This window comes from Podarcis liolepis (genome assembly GCF_965112155.1).
Source record: "Podarcis liolepis genome assembly, chromosome: 11".
NCBI classification, from domain to species: domain Eukaryota; kingdom Metazoa; phylum Chordata; class Lepidosauria; order Squamata; family Lacertidae; genus Podarcis; species Podarcis liolepis.
The window spans coordinates 61,728,904-61,743,149 of NC_139565.1; the positions used below are offsets into that span (position 1 = coordinate 61,728,904).

Consider the following 14,246-nt stretch of genomic DNA (forward strand, 5'->3'; position numbering starts at 1 on the left):
CCCTGCTCCTGCCCACCTAGAAGTTCGAAAACACGTCAGAGTGCAAGTAGATAAATAGGTACCACTCCGGCGGGAAGGTAAATGATGTTTCCGTGCACTGCTCTGGTTCGCCAGAAGTGGCTTAGTCATGCTGGCCACATGACCCGGAAAGCTGTCTGCAGACAAATGCTGGCTCCCTCGGCCAGTAAAGAGAAATGAGTGCTGCAACCCCAGAGTCGTCCGTGACTGGACTTGACGGTCAGGGGTCCCTTTACCTTATTTCTTCCAAATCATCCTCAGAGGTGGATTTAGGGCAGTGATTGTAGTGCAGGAGGAAACTGGGTGCACAGCTAAGGAGCACACCTTCTCAAAGTCCAGTAAGCACATGTGCAGTTTGGGGAAGAAGGTGTGAGGGCTCTAACAGGGTCCTAGCCTTGACACACATGTGCCAACTTTGCCTCCAACGTCCCCTGCGCCTCCCTCAACTTTCCCAAATGGAGCAGGGAGTTCTGAAGGGGACATGGAGGTGCAGTCAGCCTTCAACCCCATATGGTCAAAATTCCTGGTTCTGAAAAGGCTCCTACGCATAATCAGCCAAATATCCTTGCAAGCCCCCATCCTGTGTTCATTGGCAGGAGCTGGAGTGAGCCAAGCCATCCTGGGGCAGACCAGCACATGTGTCTTCATGTTCCCAATACGCATTACTCCTTGAATGCTCAAACAGGGCTAGAGAGGGTTAACACATGCATATTTCTTCACTTATTCATTTTGGAAAAAAGAAAGCAAGCCTGGAGAATTTGTTTACTTATTGACAAGTATTTATTTAAATCAGTTACATCTGTTCTGTAGATGTCTCCAGAGAGAGGGGAGGGGGGTTTGCCACTCATGAACATTTACATAGCATTTAATGAACTATAAATTAAGCATTTATGCATCATGTAGAAAGAGCTCTCTTAAATGAAGCAATAGTCTATCTTTTTTTTAAAAAAAAATGCCTATAGTGAGATTGCAGAGCTTGGAACTGGTTCAGACTATATAAAACCGGGATGTTCAAATTATCTGTTCTTAGTGGCCTCTCTGTTTCCTGTCCTTTTACCCAGACCTTCATTCAGAGCCAGATCTGCATTTTGCCAGGCCGCTGGACACTTTGCTTCTGATCAGACGTGGTAATAAAATTGGTGCCACTTGGCGCTGAGAGCTTTTAGCTGTGGGGAACATGGAGCTGGCTGCAGCATTGAACACAAACCTCAAATACTGATGTAGCATGAACTCATGGAGCACCTCTGTTTGTGCTGCAGACATTGGTCTGATCCAGCACTGCCTTTTCACAGGGAACCCTTGGGCTTCGTAAAACTGCAGGGATGGATCTAGAAAACTCAAGTAAAGAACCTTCAGCCCTACACCAATCTATGGTCCTCACCTCCAGGCTGTCAGTAATTTGATGGGTGGATTTGTGCACATACTGGAAACTGTGGTTTGTGCAATTGAAGTGGGTGAATGCAATGTCACCTTAGTGCACTAAATCCACTTATTTGTGGTTAGGAAAGTGATCAGGAAATGCGCTGAACAGATGAGTAATGGCAATTCTTTAAAAAGTTCAAGCAAATCAGGACGAATGCTCATTATCATATAGGTGTAAAGGTAAAGGTGACCCCTGACCATTAGGTCCAGTTGTGGCCAACTCTGGGGTTGCGGTGCTCATCTCGCTTTCCTGGCCGAGGGAGCCGGCGTACAGCTTCCGGGTCATGTGGCCAGCATGACTAAGCCGCTTCTGGTGAACCAGAGCAGCACACAGAAATGCCGTTTACCTTCCCGCCAGAGCAGTACCTATTAATCTACTTGCACTGTGACGTGCTTTCAAACTGCTAGGTTGGCAGGAGCAGGGACCGAGCTCTCAATCAAGTCCCTTATGCTAGAGAGGATGTCAGAAGTTAAGTTCGTCTTTCCTTATGTGGTGGGAATGCAAACCTGTAAAAAGATTTTGGGAAATCACCTTTGAAGAAGTTTTTTCCGTTACCGGACAGGTGATACAACCTGATCCCAAGCTAGCTTTATTAAATCTTTTTATAGATGGACATAAAAAATATTGTTTAAGGACCTACTAATCTTTTTTCCCCTGTCTTCAGCTAGAAATATAACAACACAATCTCAGGAAACAGCTGCTAACTTAACTCTTAGAGGCGTGCACTATAGCCCTTCTGGAAAAAGTAAAGAGGCATCTCAGAGCACTCAGGAAAACAAAGGCCAAAAGTAATGTTGAAACTGTATAATGCATCGTGTTCATTCAGTACACCAGAAAGGACAATGTTGTCCCCTCATCTCCTCCGGGACAACCTGTTAAGATAGAGAGTAGGAGACAGCTCACAGATGTAATCAGTTCTAAACTATTTACAGTGGTGCCCCGCAAGACGAATGCTTCGCAAGACGGAAAACTCGCTAGACGAAAGAGTTTTCCGTTTTGGAGGTGCTTCGCTAGACGAATTTCCTATGGGCTTGCTTCGCAAGACGACAATGTCTTGCGAGTTCCTGCGGGTTTTTTCCCTCCCCCCCCTTTTCTAAGCCGCTAAGCCGCTTATCAGCTGATCCGATCAGCAGATAAGCTGCTAAAAGCCGCTAATAGCCGCTAATAGCGCTAATCCGCTAATCCTTCAATGGGCTTGCTTTGCAAGATGAAAAAACCGCTAGACGAAGAGAATCACAGAACGGATTCTTTTCGTCTTGCGAAGCACCACTGTACAAACTTACTTGGTGCTTGACCGAATCATTTGCATTGTGTATGCATGGAACGTTCTTGGAGTCTGGGTGTGGGTGTTTGTGGATCATTATATGTATTTTTAGAAACTGCGAAATCAGGAAATGCAAATAAAGAAATATTGTTTCAAAGGTTGGGTGCCTTTCCTTCTCTCTGCTGAGTGGTAGAAAGAGCGCAGAGTCTTGTGGTCCTTTGGAGAATTGAAACATGGCACAGACCGGCATAGTTTTAAGAAATATGGTTTATTCGCCTATTTACACCTTCAGTCTGCATGGAGGGAGTCCAGAACTGACAGCACGGTCGTTTCAAGAGGGATTTGTCCCCCATTGCAGTGCAGCCAGTCTTCTGCCTGGCCTCAGATGTCTTTTGAAAATGGTCTTCCTTACAAGTGAAATTCTGGGCAATATATTAGCCACACCTTGAATACATTTGGAGGAGCTGTTAGGAGGGGTCAGGTAAAACAGCATCCTAGGCCACTACAAGTCTGTTCCACTAACCAACAGCTGCCCATACTGCTATATAAGAGATCCACTTGGGCACTATTTGGTCATTTCCAAATCTGCCCTTGATTGCTTTGCCCATCTCAAGGTTTATCTGCTTTCCAATCCCTTCCGAAATATGGTAAGCATCTCTTAATTTTGTTCCAGAAGACAGAAAACTCTTTGTGGGTATGCTCAACAAACAGCAATCAGAAGACGACGTGCGCCGGCTATTCGAGGCATTTGGCAATATCGAGGAGTGCACGATCCTTCGGGGACCAGATGGCAACAGCAAAGGTACTGTATTTTTCGCTCCATAAGATGCACCTGACCATAAGACACACCTAGTTTTTAGAGGAGGAAAGGGGGAAAGCCCCGTTTTGGGGGGATCAGCTCACAGCTTCTTTTGCAAAGGGGAAAAGCCCCGGTTTTTTGAGGATCGGCTCAAAGTTGTTGAGCTTACTTTGCACGGGAAAAAAATCCTGTTTTTATGGGGTTCAACTCACAGTTCTGCAGCTTCTTTAGGAAAGGAAAGGGAGCCGTTTCTACAGTTTCCAGACTGATAATCTAATCAGCCAGTCACATGTCGCTGGGAAAACAAACAGCCTCCATCTGCAAAACATTCATCAATGGAGGCCTGGGCAAGGGACCGGGGCCGGAAAGAGAGCCAGCAATTGACCACACATTCGCTCCATAAGACGCACAGACATTTCCCCTTCCTTTTTAGGAGGAAAAAAGTGCGTCTTATGGAGCGAAAAATATGGTAAGTGAGGTGGAGGAAGGAGCCGGCCCAAACTTCACCACCTGAAATGACTCCTGCTCAGGTGAGGAGCCGTCGAACGAGCAAGCCTCGTCATTGTGAGGTGGGCAGGTTCCGTTCATGTTGTGGAAGCGCCCTTCCCCACCAGAGCCCACGAGATGGAATGCAAAACTAATAAAAGCTGCAATGTAATGATACAGGCAAGGACTGCAGCTCACCAGGACAGTGCCTGCTTGGCATGTAGAAGGCCCCCAGGTTCAGTCCTCACCATCTCTAGGTAGGGCTGGAATAGACCCCCCCTGCCCGAATCCTTCGAGAGTTCTGAGCCGCGTGGAGCAACAGACTCACCTGTGGTCTTCCTTAGGTTATTATTTTTAATTACTTTTTTATTCAAAATTAAAACAAAACATATTATTCAGAAACATATCATCCTTATTCCCCCTCCATTTTTCCTCCCTCCCCCTCCCTCCTCCCACAGAACCCCCCCCCCGACTTCCCTCAGTTCCAGTCTTTGATTTCTCTAAGAATGCTGTTTTCTGCATGTTACACAATTATATAGATCCTCAAACTATTTAGCTGATAATTATCAACAAAAAGTTTGTGAATGTTTATTCAAAACCAGCCAAGGAGTCCAGTTCACTTTGTTGCGTCTTCAAATACTTTGTAAAGGGTTCCCATTCATCTTTAAAGTCACAGTTATCCTTGTCCCGTAGCTTGTATGTCAGTTTTGCCAGTTCTGCATAGTCCATCAATTTTTCTTGCCGTGATTCCTTAGTTGGGGTTTCTTCAGTCTTCCATCCTTGTGCTATTAAAACTCTCGCAGCCGTTGTCGCATACATGAAGATGTTTTTCAGCTTTTTTGGCAGATCTTTCCCTACCTACAAAATGTTAAATGGAACATTTTCTTCAATTCGTTGTATATCATTTCCCCCAAAAATTTAATTACCTTACAATCCCACCGCATATGATAAAATGTCCCCTCCTTTTCTTTACACTTCCAACGCATATTTGAACTAGTTTTATACATTTTCCCTGACTGCAATTCCTTAGGTTATTTTTGGTACCAGGGAGATGGCTTGGTATTCCCTGCAGTCTTTTAATTCTTAGTGCATTCCAGATCTCTGGCGCTTAGTATTTTCCTCCTGCTGGTTTTATGTTGACTTGCACTGACCTTTTGATAGTAGCATGGGTATTATCTTGATACTGGAAATTTCCTCTCTTTTTTTGAGTTTTATTTATTTATTAACGTTCTTATGTTACATCGGTAAACCTTATCATATTACATCACAAGGCTTATTATAAAATAAATTTTAGCATGTATACAACATTTATATACCTAAAGAAAAGAAACAAGGACCAAAAGCTATTCCAAAATCATATATGTACCAACACTTTGGACTTCCTGTCTATCCCGTTGTATATTCCTTTTTTACAAATGAATGTACTCTTATTATTGTATATTTCTTTACATTTTACCTAATACATTCCTATATCAATATGTACCCTTGGTCTTATTTCCCAACTCAGTCTCTCTCCAATATCAATCGAATGCTAGCATAGATAGTGAACCTTTACTGTATTTTTGAACATATATCTTATATCTTCCCTGATATTGGAAATTTCCAGGGTGAGTCTCTCCCCCCCCCCTTTTAAAGTTGGGTGCTCCCCACTTTATGTAATTTCACATAAGTGGGGGGTGCCTTTATTGCAACAAGTTGATTGGAAGGAGGGAGGAAGTGTTTTGATTACTATTCATTGAACAATTCTCCCCACCTGCAATTTCTATATTTTCAGGTGGGCATTAAAAAACAAACAAACCTGCAAATATCGGGTTCAACCACTGACATTTTGTCATTTGTAGAGTTTGCAAACTAATTTAACATGTAATCTGAAGTTCGTTCCTTTCCCCTAGCCGTTATCTGCCGGCTCTTTCAGTTTAGATAGGGACCCTTTCCTTCTCTCGGCATTAAATATTGATCCTCTTGTATTATATCATCATGTGCAAGAACCCGAAAGATTATTCCAGTCTTACTGAGGGAGTTCATATGTCAGCAGCTGTTTTGAGAGGTGACAGCTTTCACAGACATCAATTCTGTCAGGCAGAGGAGAGAAGCCTTGCCAACCATGAAAATATTAGAGAATCCTAAAATTTGCAGAGTTGGAAGGGACCCAAAGGTCATCTAGTCCAACCGCCTGCAGCTAGCTAGAATAGTTGCATTAAGTCAGATCTCTTGAGGTTTCCCCACAAAACCCTGAGAAATAAGATGTAAAAGTGAAAACTACACATCCCAGGCAAAGAACTGAGAAACAGGGACTCAATAACTATAAATGATGTTCACCAGTGGTTATAGTCTCTGTTTTAGAGCTCTGCCGATCGGAAGGTTGGCGGTTCGAATCCCCACGATGGGATGAGCTCCCATTGCTCGGTCCCTGCTCCTGCCAACCTAGCAGTTTGAAAGCATGCCAGTGCAAGTAGATAAATAGGTACCGCTCCGGCATTTCCGTGCGCTGCTCTGGTTCGCCAGAAGTGGCTTAGTCATGCTGGCCACATGACCCAGAAAATCTGTCTGCAGACAAACGCCAGCTCCCTCGGCCAGTAAAGCAAGATGAGCACCACAACCCCAGAGTCGTCTGCGACTGGACTTAACTGTCAGGGGTTCTTTTAAGGCACTTTGAGGATCACTCCGTGTGAGCGAGTTTCCCTGAATGTAGGAAAGTGTGAAAGCCGCTTTGACAGGTACATCAGTGCACATCAGCCACCATTGCATGTCACTTGACAGACACCACTGCATGTCAGCTAACCCAACAGCACTGGGTATCGAGCAGAGAGATCCAATATTTGACAAATGCTCACATATTTAGAGAATATCTGAATAACACTCAGCAACAGCATGTGTAAAGGAGACTTTATGGCATCAAATTTGTTATGATTCAGCTTGTAGCATTACAAGCTGTTTCGATTTAAAATGTTCTTCCCCTACTTCTGAGGGACTAGCAAAGGAATCATAAACACTGATTTATTCTTAAATAATGGTGTCCGCATTTTGAAAAATCAACATTCCCTCTTGAACAACGTCAATGTATAGAACAGCGATTGCTGGAAAATAACTTAATGCAGCTCTATAAAACCCCCTCTTACTTTCTGATCCTCAACCACCATGTTTCTGTCTCTGCAACTATGAGGGCTAGAAAATGACTTTTTGCAAAATGTGAAAGTTGTGACTCATGGGGGTCAGGTAAGACCACACATTGCCAGATGCTGAACTAAGGTGAAGGACCAAGGGAGTTGCCTGGAAAAAGGATTCAGGTTACACTGAGATGTGGGTGCTGCTCTTTCCATTGATAGAATCATAGAACTGTAGACTTGAAAGGGATGCCAAGAATCATCTAATCCAACCAGTCCATGCGTTCCACCTTCTTATATCTTTTTCCTCTTCTTTTTTCCCTACAGGGTGCGCGTTTGTGAAATATTCCTCACATGCGGAAGCGCAGGCCGCCATCAATGCCTTGCACGGAAGCCAGACAATGCCGGTGAGGACAAAGTCTCTTTGTTGGGCAAATAATTCCAGGTCATGGATCCAAAATGCTCGAATAGTCATTCCGTTGGAGCTGCCTACTGAAGGCAGTTTTTTGTATACTGCGAAAGTAGCCAAGTCCTCCAGCCAATGAGCAACTGGGCAAGATGTACATTCCTGGGTTGTAACACCAGACTTTCTAGAATCATAGAAACATAGAGTTGTAGAACTGGAAGGGACCCTGAGGATCCAGGGAACCAGGCAGAGGGCCTTCTCGGTGGTGGCGCCTGCCCCGTGGAACGCCCTCCCATCAGATGTCAAAGAGAAAAACAACTACCTGACATTTAGAAGATATCTGAAGGCTGTTCGGGGAAGTTTTTAATGTGTGACATTTTAATGTATTTTTAATCTTTGTTGGAAGCCGCCCAGAGTGGCTGGGGAAACCCAGCCAGATGGGCAGGGTACAATTATTATTATTATTATTATTATTATTATTATTATTATTATTATTATTATTAGGTCCAACCCCCTGAAATGCAGGAATATGCAGCTGTCCTATATGGGGATCAAACCTGCAACCTTGGCATTATCAGCTAACCAGCTGAGATGAGATCCACACACACCACCACCTCCTTTTATTCAAAGAACCCAGGGTTGTGTACAACCTTAAAACATAATTTTGGTGGATAATAGTAAAAGCACAACAAAATAATAAAGCACAGCATAATAATAAGATAATTGAAATAGCAGTTCTCCCACATTTGACAGGTCATAGATATCATCATCATCATCATCATTTATTATTTATATCCCGCCCATCTGGCTAGGTCTCCCCAGCCACCCTGGGTGGCTTCCAACAAAGTATTAAAATACAGTGGTCTGTTAAACATTAAAAGCTTCCCTAAACAAAGGCGTGAGTAAAGGGTGAGTAAAATCCAGTTATGTCACCCCTCCATCAAGGCTCACACTGTTGGAAGAGAATTGAGTATAGCATGTGCTTTCAAGACCAAGTTATCACAGACAATGACTCACATCCCAAATGGCACCATTGGAGGGCATGACCAGATCATATGCCTTAGCCCTGCGGTAGGGTACCACAGTGTGAGCAGGTGTCTATGGGTGCAAGACATTTTTGACAAAGAAGAGTTTGGATTTGATATCCCACTTTATCACTACCCTAAGGAGTCTCAAAGCGGCTAACATTCTCCTTTCCCTTCCTGCCCAACAACAAACACTCTGTGAGGTGAGTGAGGCTGAGAGACCTCAGAGAAGTGTGACTGGCCCAAGGTCACCCAGCAGCTGCATGTGGAGGAGCGGGGAAGCGAACCCGGTTCCCCAGATTACGAGTCTACCGCTCTTAACCACTACACCACACTGGCAATGAGAAGTCCCAATATGTTCCAAATACAATGAGAGAAACCTTAGACACGCCAACACTGTTTGCCATGGTTTCAAGTATGGGGGGCAGTCCAGCTCTCTTAGCTATTCACATTAGATTTCGCTTAACACAATAGGATCTTATAAGGGTAGGTTGTGGGTTATGGATCAGGGTGATCCAGTCTTCTAATAAAAAGGTGCTTTATTTCAGAGGCGCTTAAAGCTGCTAGGTCATAAACAGAAACTAAGAGGCTTGCAAATGCTGCCACGTTGCAAATGCTGCCACTCTGCCGAAGGTGGCAGGCTGAACTGATTCCCCCTGTGCCCCCCAACTGCTCGCCAACTGGTTTAGCGAAGAAAGCAGCTCTGTCGCCCATTGATTCCACAGAACCACCTTGCCCCCAATTTTCATGCAGAGGGTAACATCACAAATTGAGTAAACAGGAGCAGGTTCCATAGTTCTATGTGCTGGATCAAATCCAGTTCTGTTGGACCTTCATTCTGTAAAAGAGAGAGGAGTCCCCATCTCTTCTCTCCTGCCTCCCCAGTTCTTCCAATTCAGTTCAGCCAATTTCAGCCTTGCTCTCCCCATCCTCATGTTCCGCCAACGGGGACATGCATCATCATTCCTGTCAGGTCTCGAGCCGTTTGCTCCTGAGGCAAGCTCCTGCTCCTCCACAGCTGTCAGGATTATTGCTGCGCTGTGGCTCCCTGTTCACACAGCATATGCTACCTAATGGTTTCCAAAAAGGCAACTTTCTTTGATGAAAGTTCCATTTCTCTTTCCCCCTCCCCTGGAAGCCAGGCTGCCTTGCACCCGCCATGTTTCCTGTAGTCCCCCTGTAGGTCAATAATGTCAGAATCATCGTTGAGTTCCATCAAAGGACCCGTCACCAAGAGGCAATGGGTATCCAAAAGTCAAAGGTTCAACCCCTGGCAACTCAACCTTGTGCTGCCAGTGGAAGTTCTCTGTTGTTGTTTTCATAATTTTTCAATGAGTTTTCAAACAATTTAACCAACTGAAGTCAATTCCAATACGGTATTCCCTTAAGATTTTGACTTCCCACCCTTACTTCCACGATGTTTCTATTCAAAGCGCTCATCTACTGCCATAAATGTAATATTTCACTAAAACATATGGCCTACATCACATTCCTTTATCATTCTCATTCCTTTGCTTCTATTTCAAGTTCTGTCTGCGATTTCATTTCATATTTTCTCAGATAATCCAAAAAGGGGTCTCCGTTCTTCTGCAGGCATTTCTTCTTTTCGGTCTCTTACTTTTGCTATCAGTTTCACCACCTCCACGTAGTCCAATAATATCCAAGCCCACTCCTTCTTTCGTTGGAACTTCTCCTTTCCATTTCAGTGCGTACAGAATTCTGACTGTGGTAGTACAATATATAAACAGTTTGACCAACTTTGGGGGAGGGACCTCTGTCCCTATTAAATATGCTTCAGCAGATAGTTCTGGACTATAGATGGACATAAGATCCCTGATAGATCAAGCCAATGGGAACCCGCTGAGTTCAGCATCCTGTTTTCATGGTGGCCACCCAGTTTTCCATGGCAATCCATCGAGCGAGACTTGAGTTCATGAGCACTCTCCCCAGTTGCGATTCCCCTGCAGCTGGTATTCAGAGACACTTCACCATGAGGTGGGGGATAATCCTTGCAGTAAATGACATAGCTCAGTCGGTAGAGCATGAGAATCTCATTCTCAAGTTCAGGGATTCGAGTCCCACATTGGCCCAAAAGATTCCTGCATTTCAGGGGAGTGGATTAAATGACCTTAGTGGATTCTTCCAACTCTACAATCCTATGATTCTATGAAGAAAACATGTGTTGGGGAAAAGGCTCGGGATAGGCTAATCTCCCTGGCATTTTTCAGTGTGCATTATTGGGTTTCTTCCCCATGGAAGAAATCAGCATGCTCCTCTGTCCCCACTAATGCTCTTCCAGCAGGATCCTGGCAAGGTGTAGGGTAATGTGCATGAACCATCCTCAGTTTTACACATGTACATGCCACAGGATGCAGCCCTAAGTAATGAACAAGGAAAGGACCATTAGTCAATTGTTTTTGAAGAAGGAGATATGTGGGTTAAGCCTAGGCATGCACGACTCTTATCAGTTTTGGTTATCTACATTTCTTGCTTTTGTGCTTTCCCTGGTTCCTTCATGACTACTCCCTCCTGTTGCCCAGCAGATTTAAAAAGGTTTCTGGGTCAGAGGGTGATGTTTCTGGGGGAGAAATTCAACTTTGTTTGCATTTTAATGAGAAACAACCTAACATGCAAACTGAGAATACCTAAAACAAAAAAATTCCTTCCAGTAGCACCTTAAAGACCAACTAAGTTAGTTCTTGGTATGAGCTTTCGTGTGCATGCACACTTCTTCAGATACACTGAAACAGAAGTTGCCAGATCCTTCTATATAGTGAGAAGGTGGGGAGGGGTATTACTCAGAAGGGTGGTGGGAATGGGAGATTGGCAGATAGCAGAGATGAGCCTGTTGACGACTCTTAACGACTGTAATAGGTCTTACAGGAAAAAGCAAGGGGTGAGAAGGTGAGAAATGGCTTTGTCATGTATAATGAGATAAGAATCCAATGTCTTTGTTCAGGCCAGGTCTCTCCATGGTTTTAAGTTTGGTAATGAGTTGTAATTCAGCAAGCTCATACCAAGAACTAACTTAGTTGGTCTTTAAGGTGCTACTGGAAGGAATTTTTTTGTTTCGACTATGGCAGACCAGCACAGCTACCTATCTGTAACTGAGAATACCTACATCTTTTTAGAACATGGCTCTTTTTTTTGGGGGGGTTACTGGATTATTATATGCTGATTTTATATGTTGTGGTCTTGTTTGTGAACCGCCCTGAGACCTCCGTGTATAGGGCGGTGTATAAACTGAATTAATAATAATAATAATAATAATAATAATAATAATAATAATAATACCTACAAAACGCAAAGCGAAACACAGCCACCCTTCCAAATTCACACTTCTCTGAATTTGTGATGCAGCTCTCCAGCCAGGTAATAGGTACAAAAATACATAGCTTGGGGGGGGGGAGTGTCTAAAATGCACGTATTAGTGAAAATAGCATGCATATGCACCTTATATTAAGGGGATTTGATTGCTGAACTATGCATAGTAGCCAAAAACGGCATGCAAAACTGTTTATATCAGGAGGCTTCAAAAATGTGGAGTCTGGAAAAATGAGAAAGAGACAGAAATTGGCCACAGAAGTGATATTTGGCTCGCAGACACAAGTATCCAAAGATGAAAGCACCACTCTGGGAGAGTTCTTGCCAACCTGTAACTCTCCAGAAGTTTTGGACTACAACTCCCATCATCCCCTGACAGCGCTGGCTGGGCATGATGGGAGTTGTAGTCAAAGAACCTCGGGAGAGCACCAGGATAGCGAATCTGGCTATAGGAAAGCAGGCTATGCGATCTCGATTAAGTTGTATCCTGCAAAAGGGGGAGAAGGGAGAGCGCCATGCATTGTATATGCACCGTGGAGCCAAACCGCTAAGTTGGCAGAAAAAACTGCCTGACAAGGAGGATCACAATGGACCTTGGCAGTGTCAGGGCCACGGGTGTCGTAGATCAGCACTGATATATTTTTTAACAATTATTTTGATATAAACCGCTCCAAACCCGAGAGGCACCATGTAAATGGGAAGCAGTGGGGCTTGTAATTAGATTTGTGTACACTTTCATAAATTGCTGGGAAGCATCAAAGGCTGTGGCACACTTTATATATCCTTCTTCTGTTAATTGAACAGTTGATGTGTGGATGGGAAAAAGTGTTGGCTTTGCGGAGTACTATTTACAGACCCGCTGACAGCTGCGCCGCGAAAATTAACAGGAACAGAGCAGCCTCAGCTCCTCACCAGAAGGGACTGGTTTCAGATGGAATGGTTGCACTCCTGGGGAGGGGGGGGGGGCTGTTGTCGCCTCACTCTAAGAACTTAAGAAGTGTCTTGCTGGATCAGGCCAAAGACCTATCCTGCTCCATCTTCCAGGAGCCAGCCCTTTAGCTATCTGATGATGGCTATAATCTCCTCTCAGTCTAAACATATGCAGCTCCTTCAACCATTCCTCATAAGGCTTGCTTTCCAGACCCAGAAGAAATCCTTCCTTTTTTCTGCCCTGAGTCTTCCAACATTCAGCTTCATTGGATATCTGTGAGTTCTGGAGTTCAGAGAGACAGAGGGGAAAAACTTTCTGTGTCCACTTTCTCAGTGTCATGCAAAATTTTATGCACATCTGTCATGTCCCCTGTTCCTTGGCTATTCTCTCTAAATAAAAAAGTCCCAAACTCTGCAACTTTTCCTAATACAGGAGTCATTCCTGCATTAGCCAGTGTGGTGTAGTGGTTAAGAGCGGTAGTCTCGTAATCTGGTGAACCGGGTTCGCGTCTCCGCTCCTCCACATGCAGCTGCTGGGTGACCTTGGGCCAGTCACACTTCTGTGAAGTCTCTCAGCCCCACTCACCTCACAGAGTGTTTGTTGTGGGGGAGGAAGGGAAAGGAGAATGTTAGCCGCTTTGAGACTCCTGAAGGGGAGTGAAAGGCGGGATATCAAATCCAAACTACTACTCTTCTTCTTCTTCTTCTTCTTCTTCTTCTTCTTCTTCTTCTTCATTTCAGCAGCCCTTTTCTGAACTTTTCCAGCTCTACCACGTGAGCGTGAGGTGACCAGAACAGTCTTCCCCCCCCTTCCCCAGTTCCCCTTTGAAATCTGCCTAGCCTGTGGCCATCACCACCTCCTGCGACAGCAAATTCCACAAGTCAACAGGGCATCCTGCAAAAACAAGTTTTCCTTTTCTTCTTTCTTCCACTTTTTGGACTCAGAATAAGACATTCCACTCGGTGGCCCTTCCTACTCATGGCCCCCACTAATATCTCATTGTATTCCCCGCTGGCCAGACAACTAGTTAGCACCTCACATCACAATAATGGCTCTTGTGAGCGCATGGCGGTGTGTATGCATGTCCGTGAGAAGTTTTGCTAATCCGCAGGACAACTTCCTCTCCCCTCTCCCCACTCCACGCTCCGCACACCCTCCCTATTGTTCCATAAATGAACTAATAAATCAGATGTTCCTAAGCCCCGGAATAGAAAGCTAGTCAGCCCGGCCTCTTGACAGGGGGTATGAATCATCGCGGCTCTGAAGATGGCCTTTTGGGGCATAAAGACCTCATCCGATCTACTTTCCTTCTCTAGTCACATCTCGGAAACAGTTCAGGCATCTGGCAGGGCAGCTAAGAGGCCCAGGGGGACTTCACCGGCATCTTTTCTCTCTATCTCCGTCTCCTTCTCTCTCTCTCTTTCCTTCTGCGCCTCTCTCTCTCTCTGTTCCCCTTCAAAGTCTTC

The 14,246-nt window shown here is 44.6% G+C and overlaps 1 protein-coding gene across 14 annotated transcripts in view; it reads left to right on the forward strand.

The window, feature by feature from the left end:
- The window catches only part of CELF4 (CUGBP Elav-like family member 4), an 800,084-nt gene that overhangs the window by 704,154 nt on the left and 81,684 nt on the right, over nt 1–14,246 (forward strand). For 7 of the 14 annotated variants that reach the window (XR_014517250.1, XM_083466083.1, XM_083466073.1 and 4 more), the window contains exons 4-5: nt 3,379–3,507; nt 7,422–7,501. Coding sequence is in view for 13 of the 14 variants with exons in the window: in XM_083466083.1 (XP_083322209.1) it covers nt 3,379–3,507; nt 7,422–7,501 (209 nt within the window). In the remaining variant the exon portion in view is untranslated. The remainder of the gene's footprint in view (nt 1–3,378; nt 3,508–7,421; nt 7,502–14,246) is intronic. The other 7 variants (XM_083466084.1, XM_083466080.1, XM_083466076.1 and 4 more) reach the window with 1 other exon arrangement.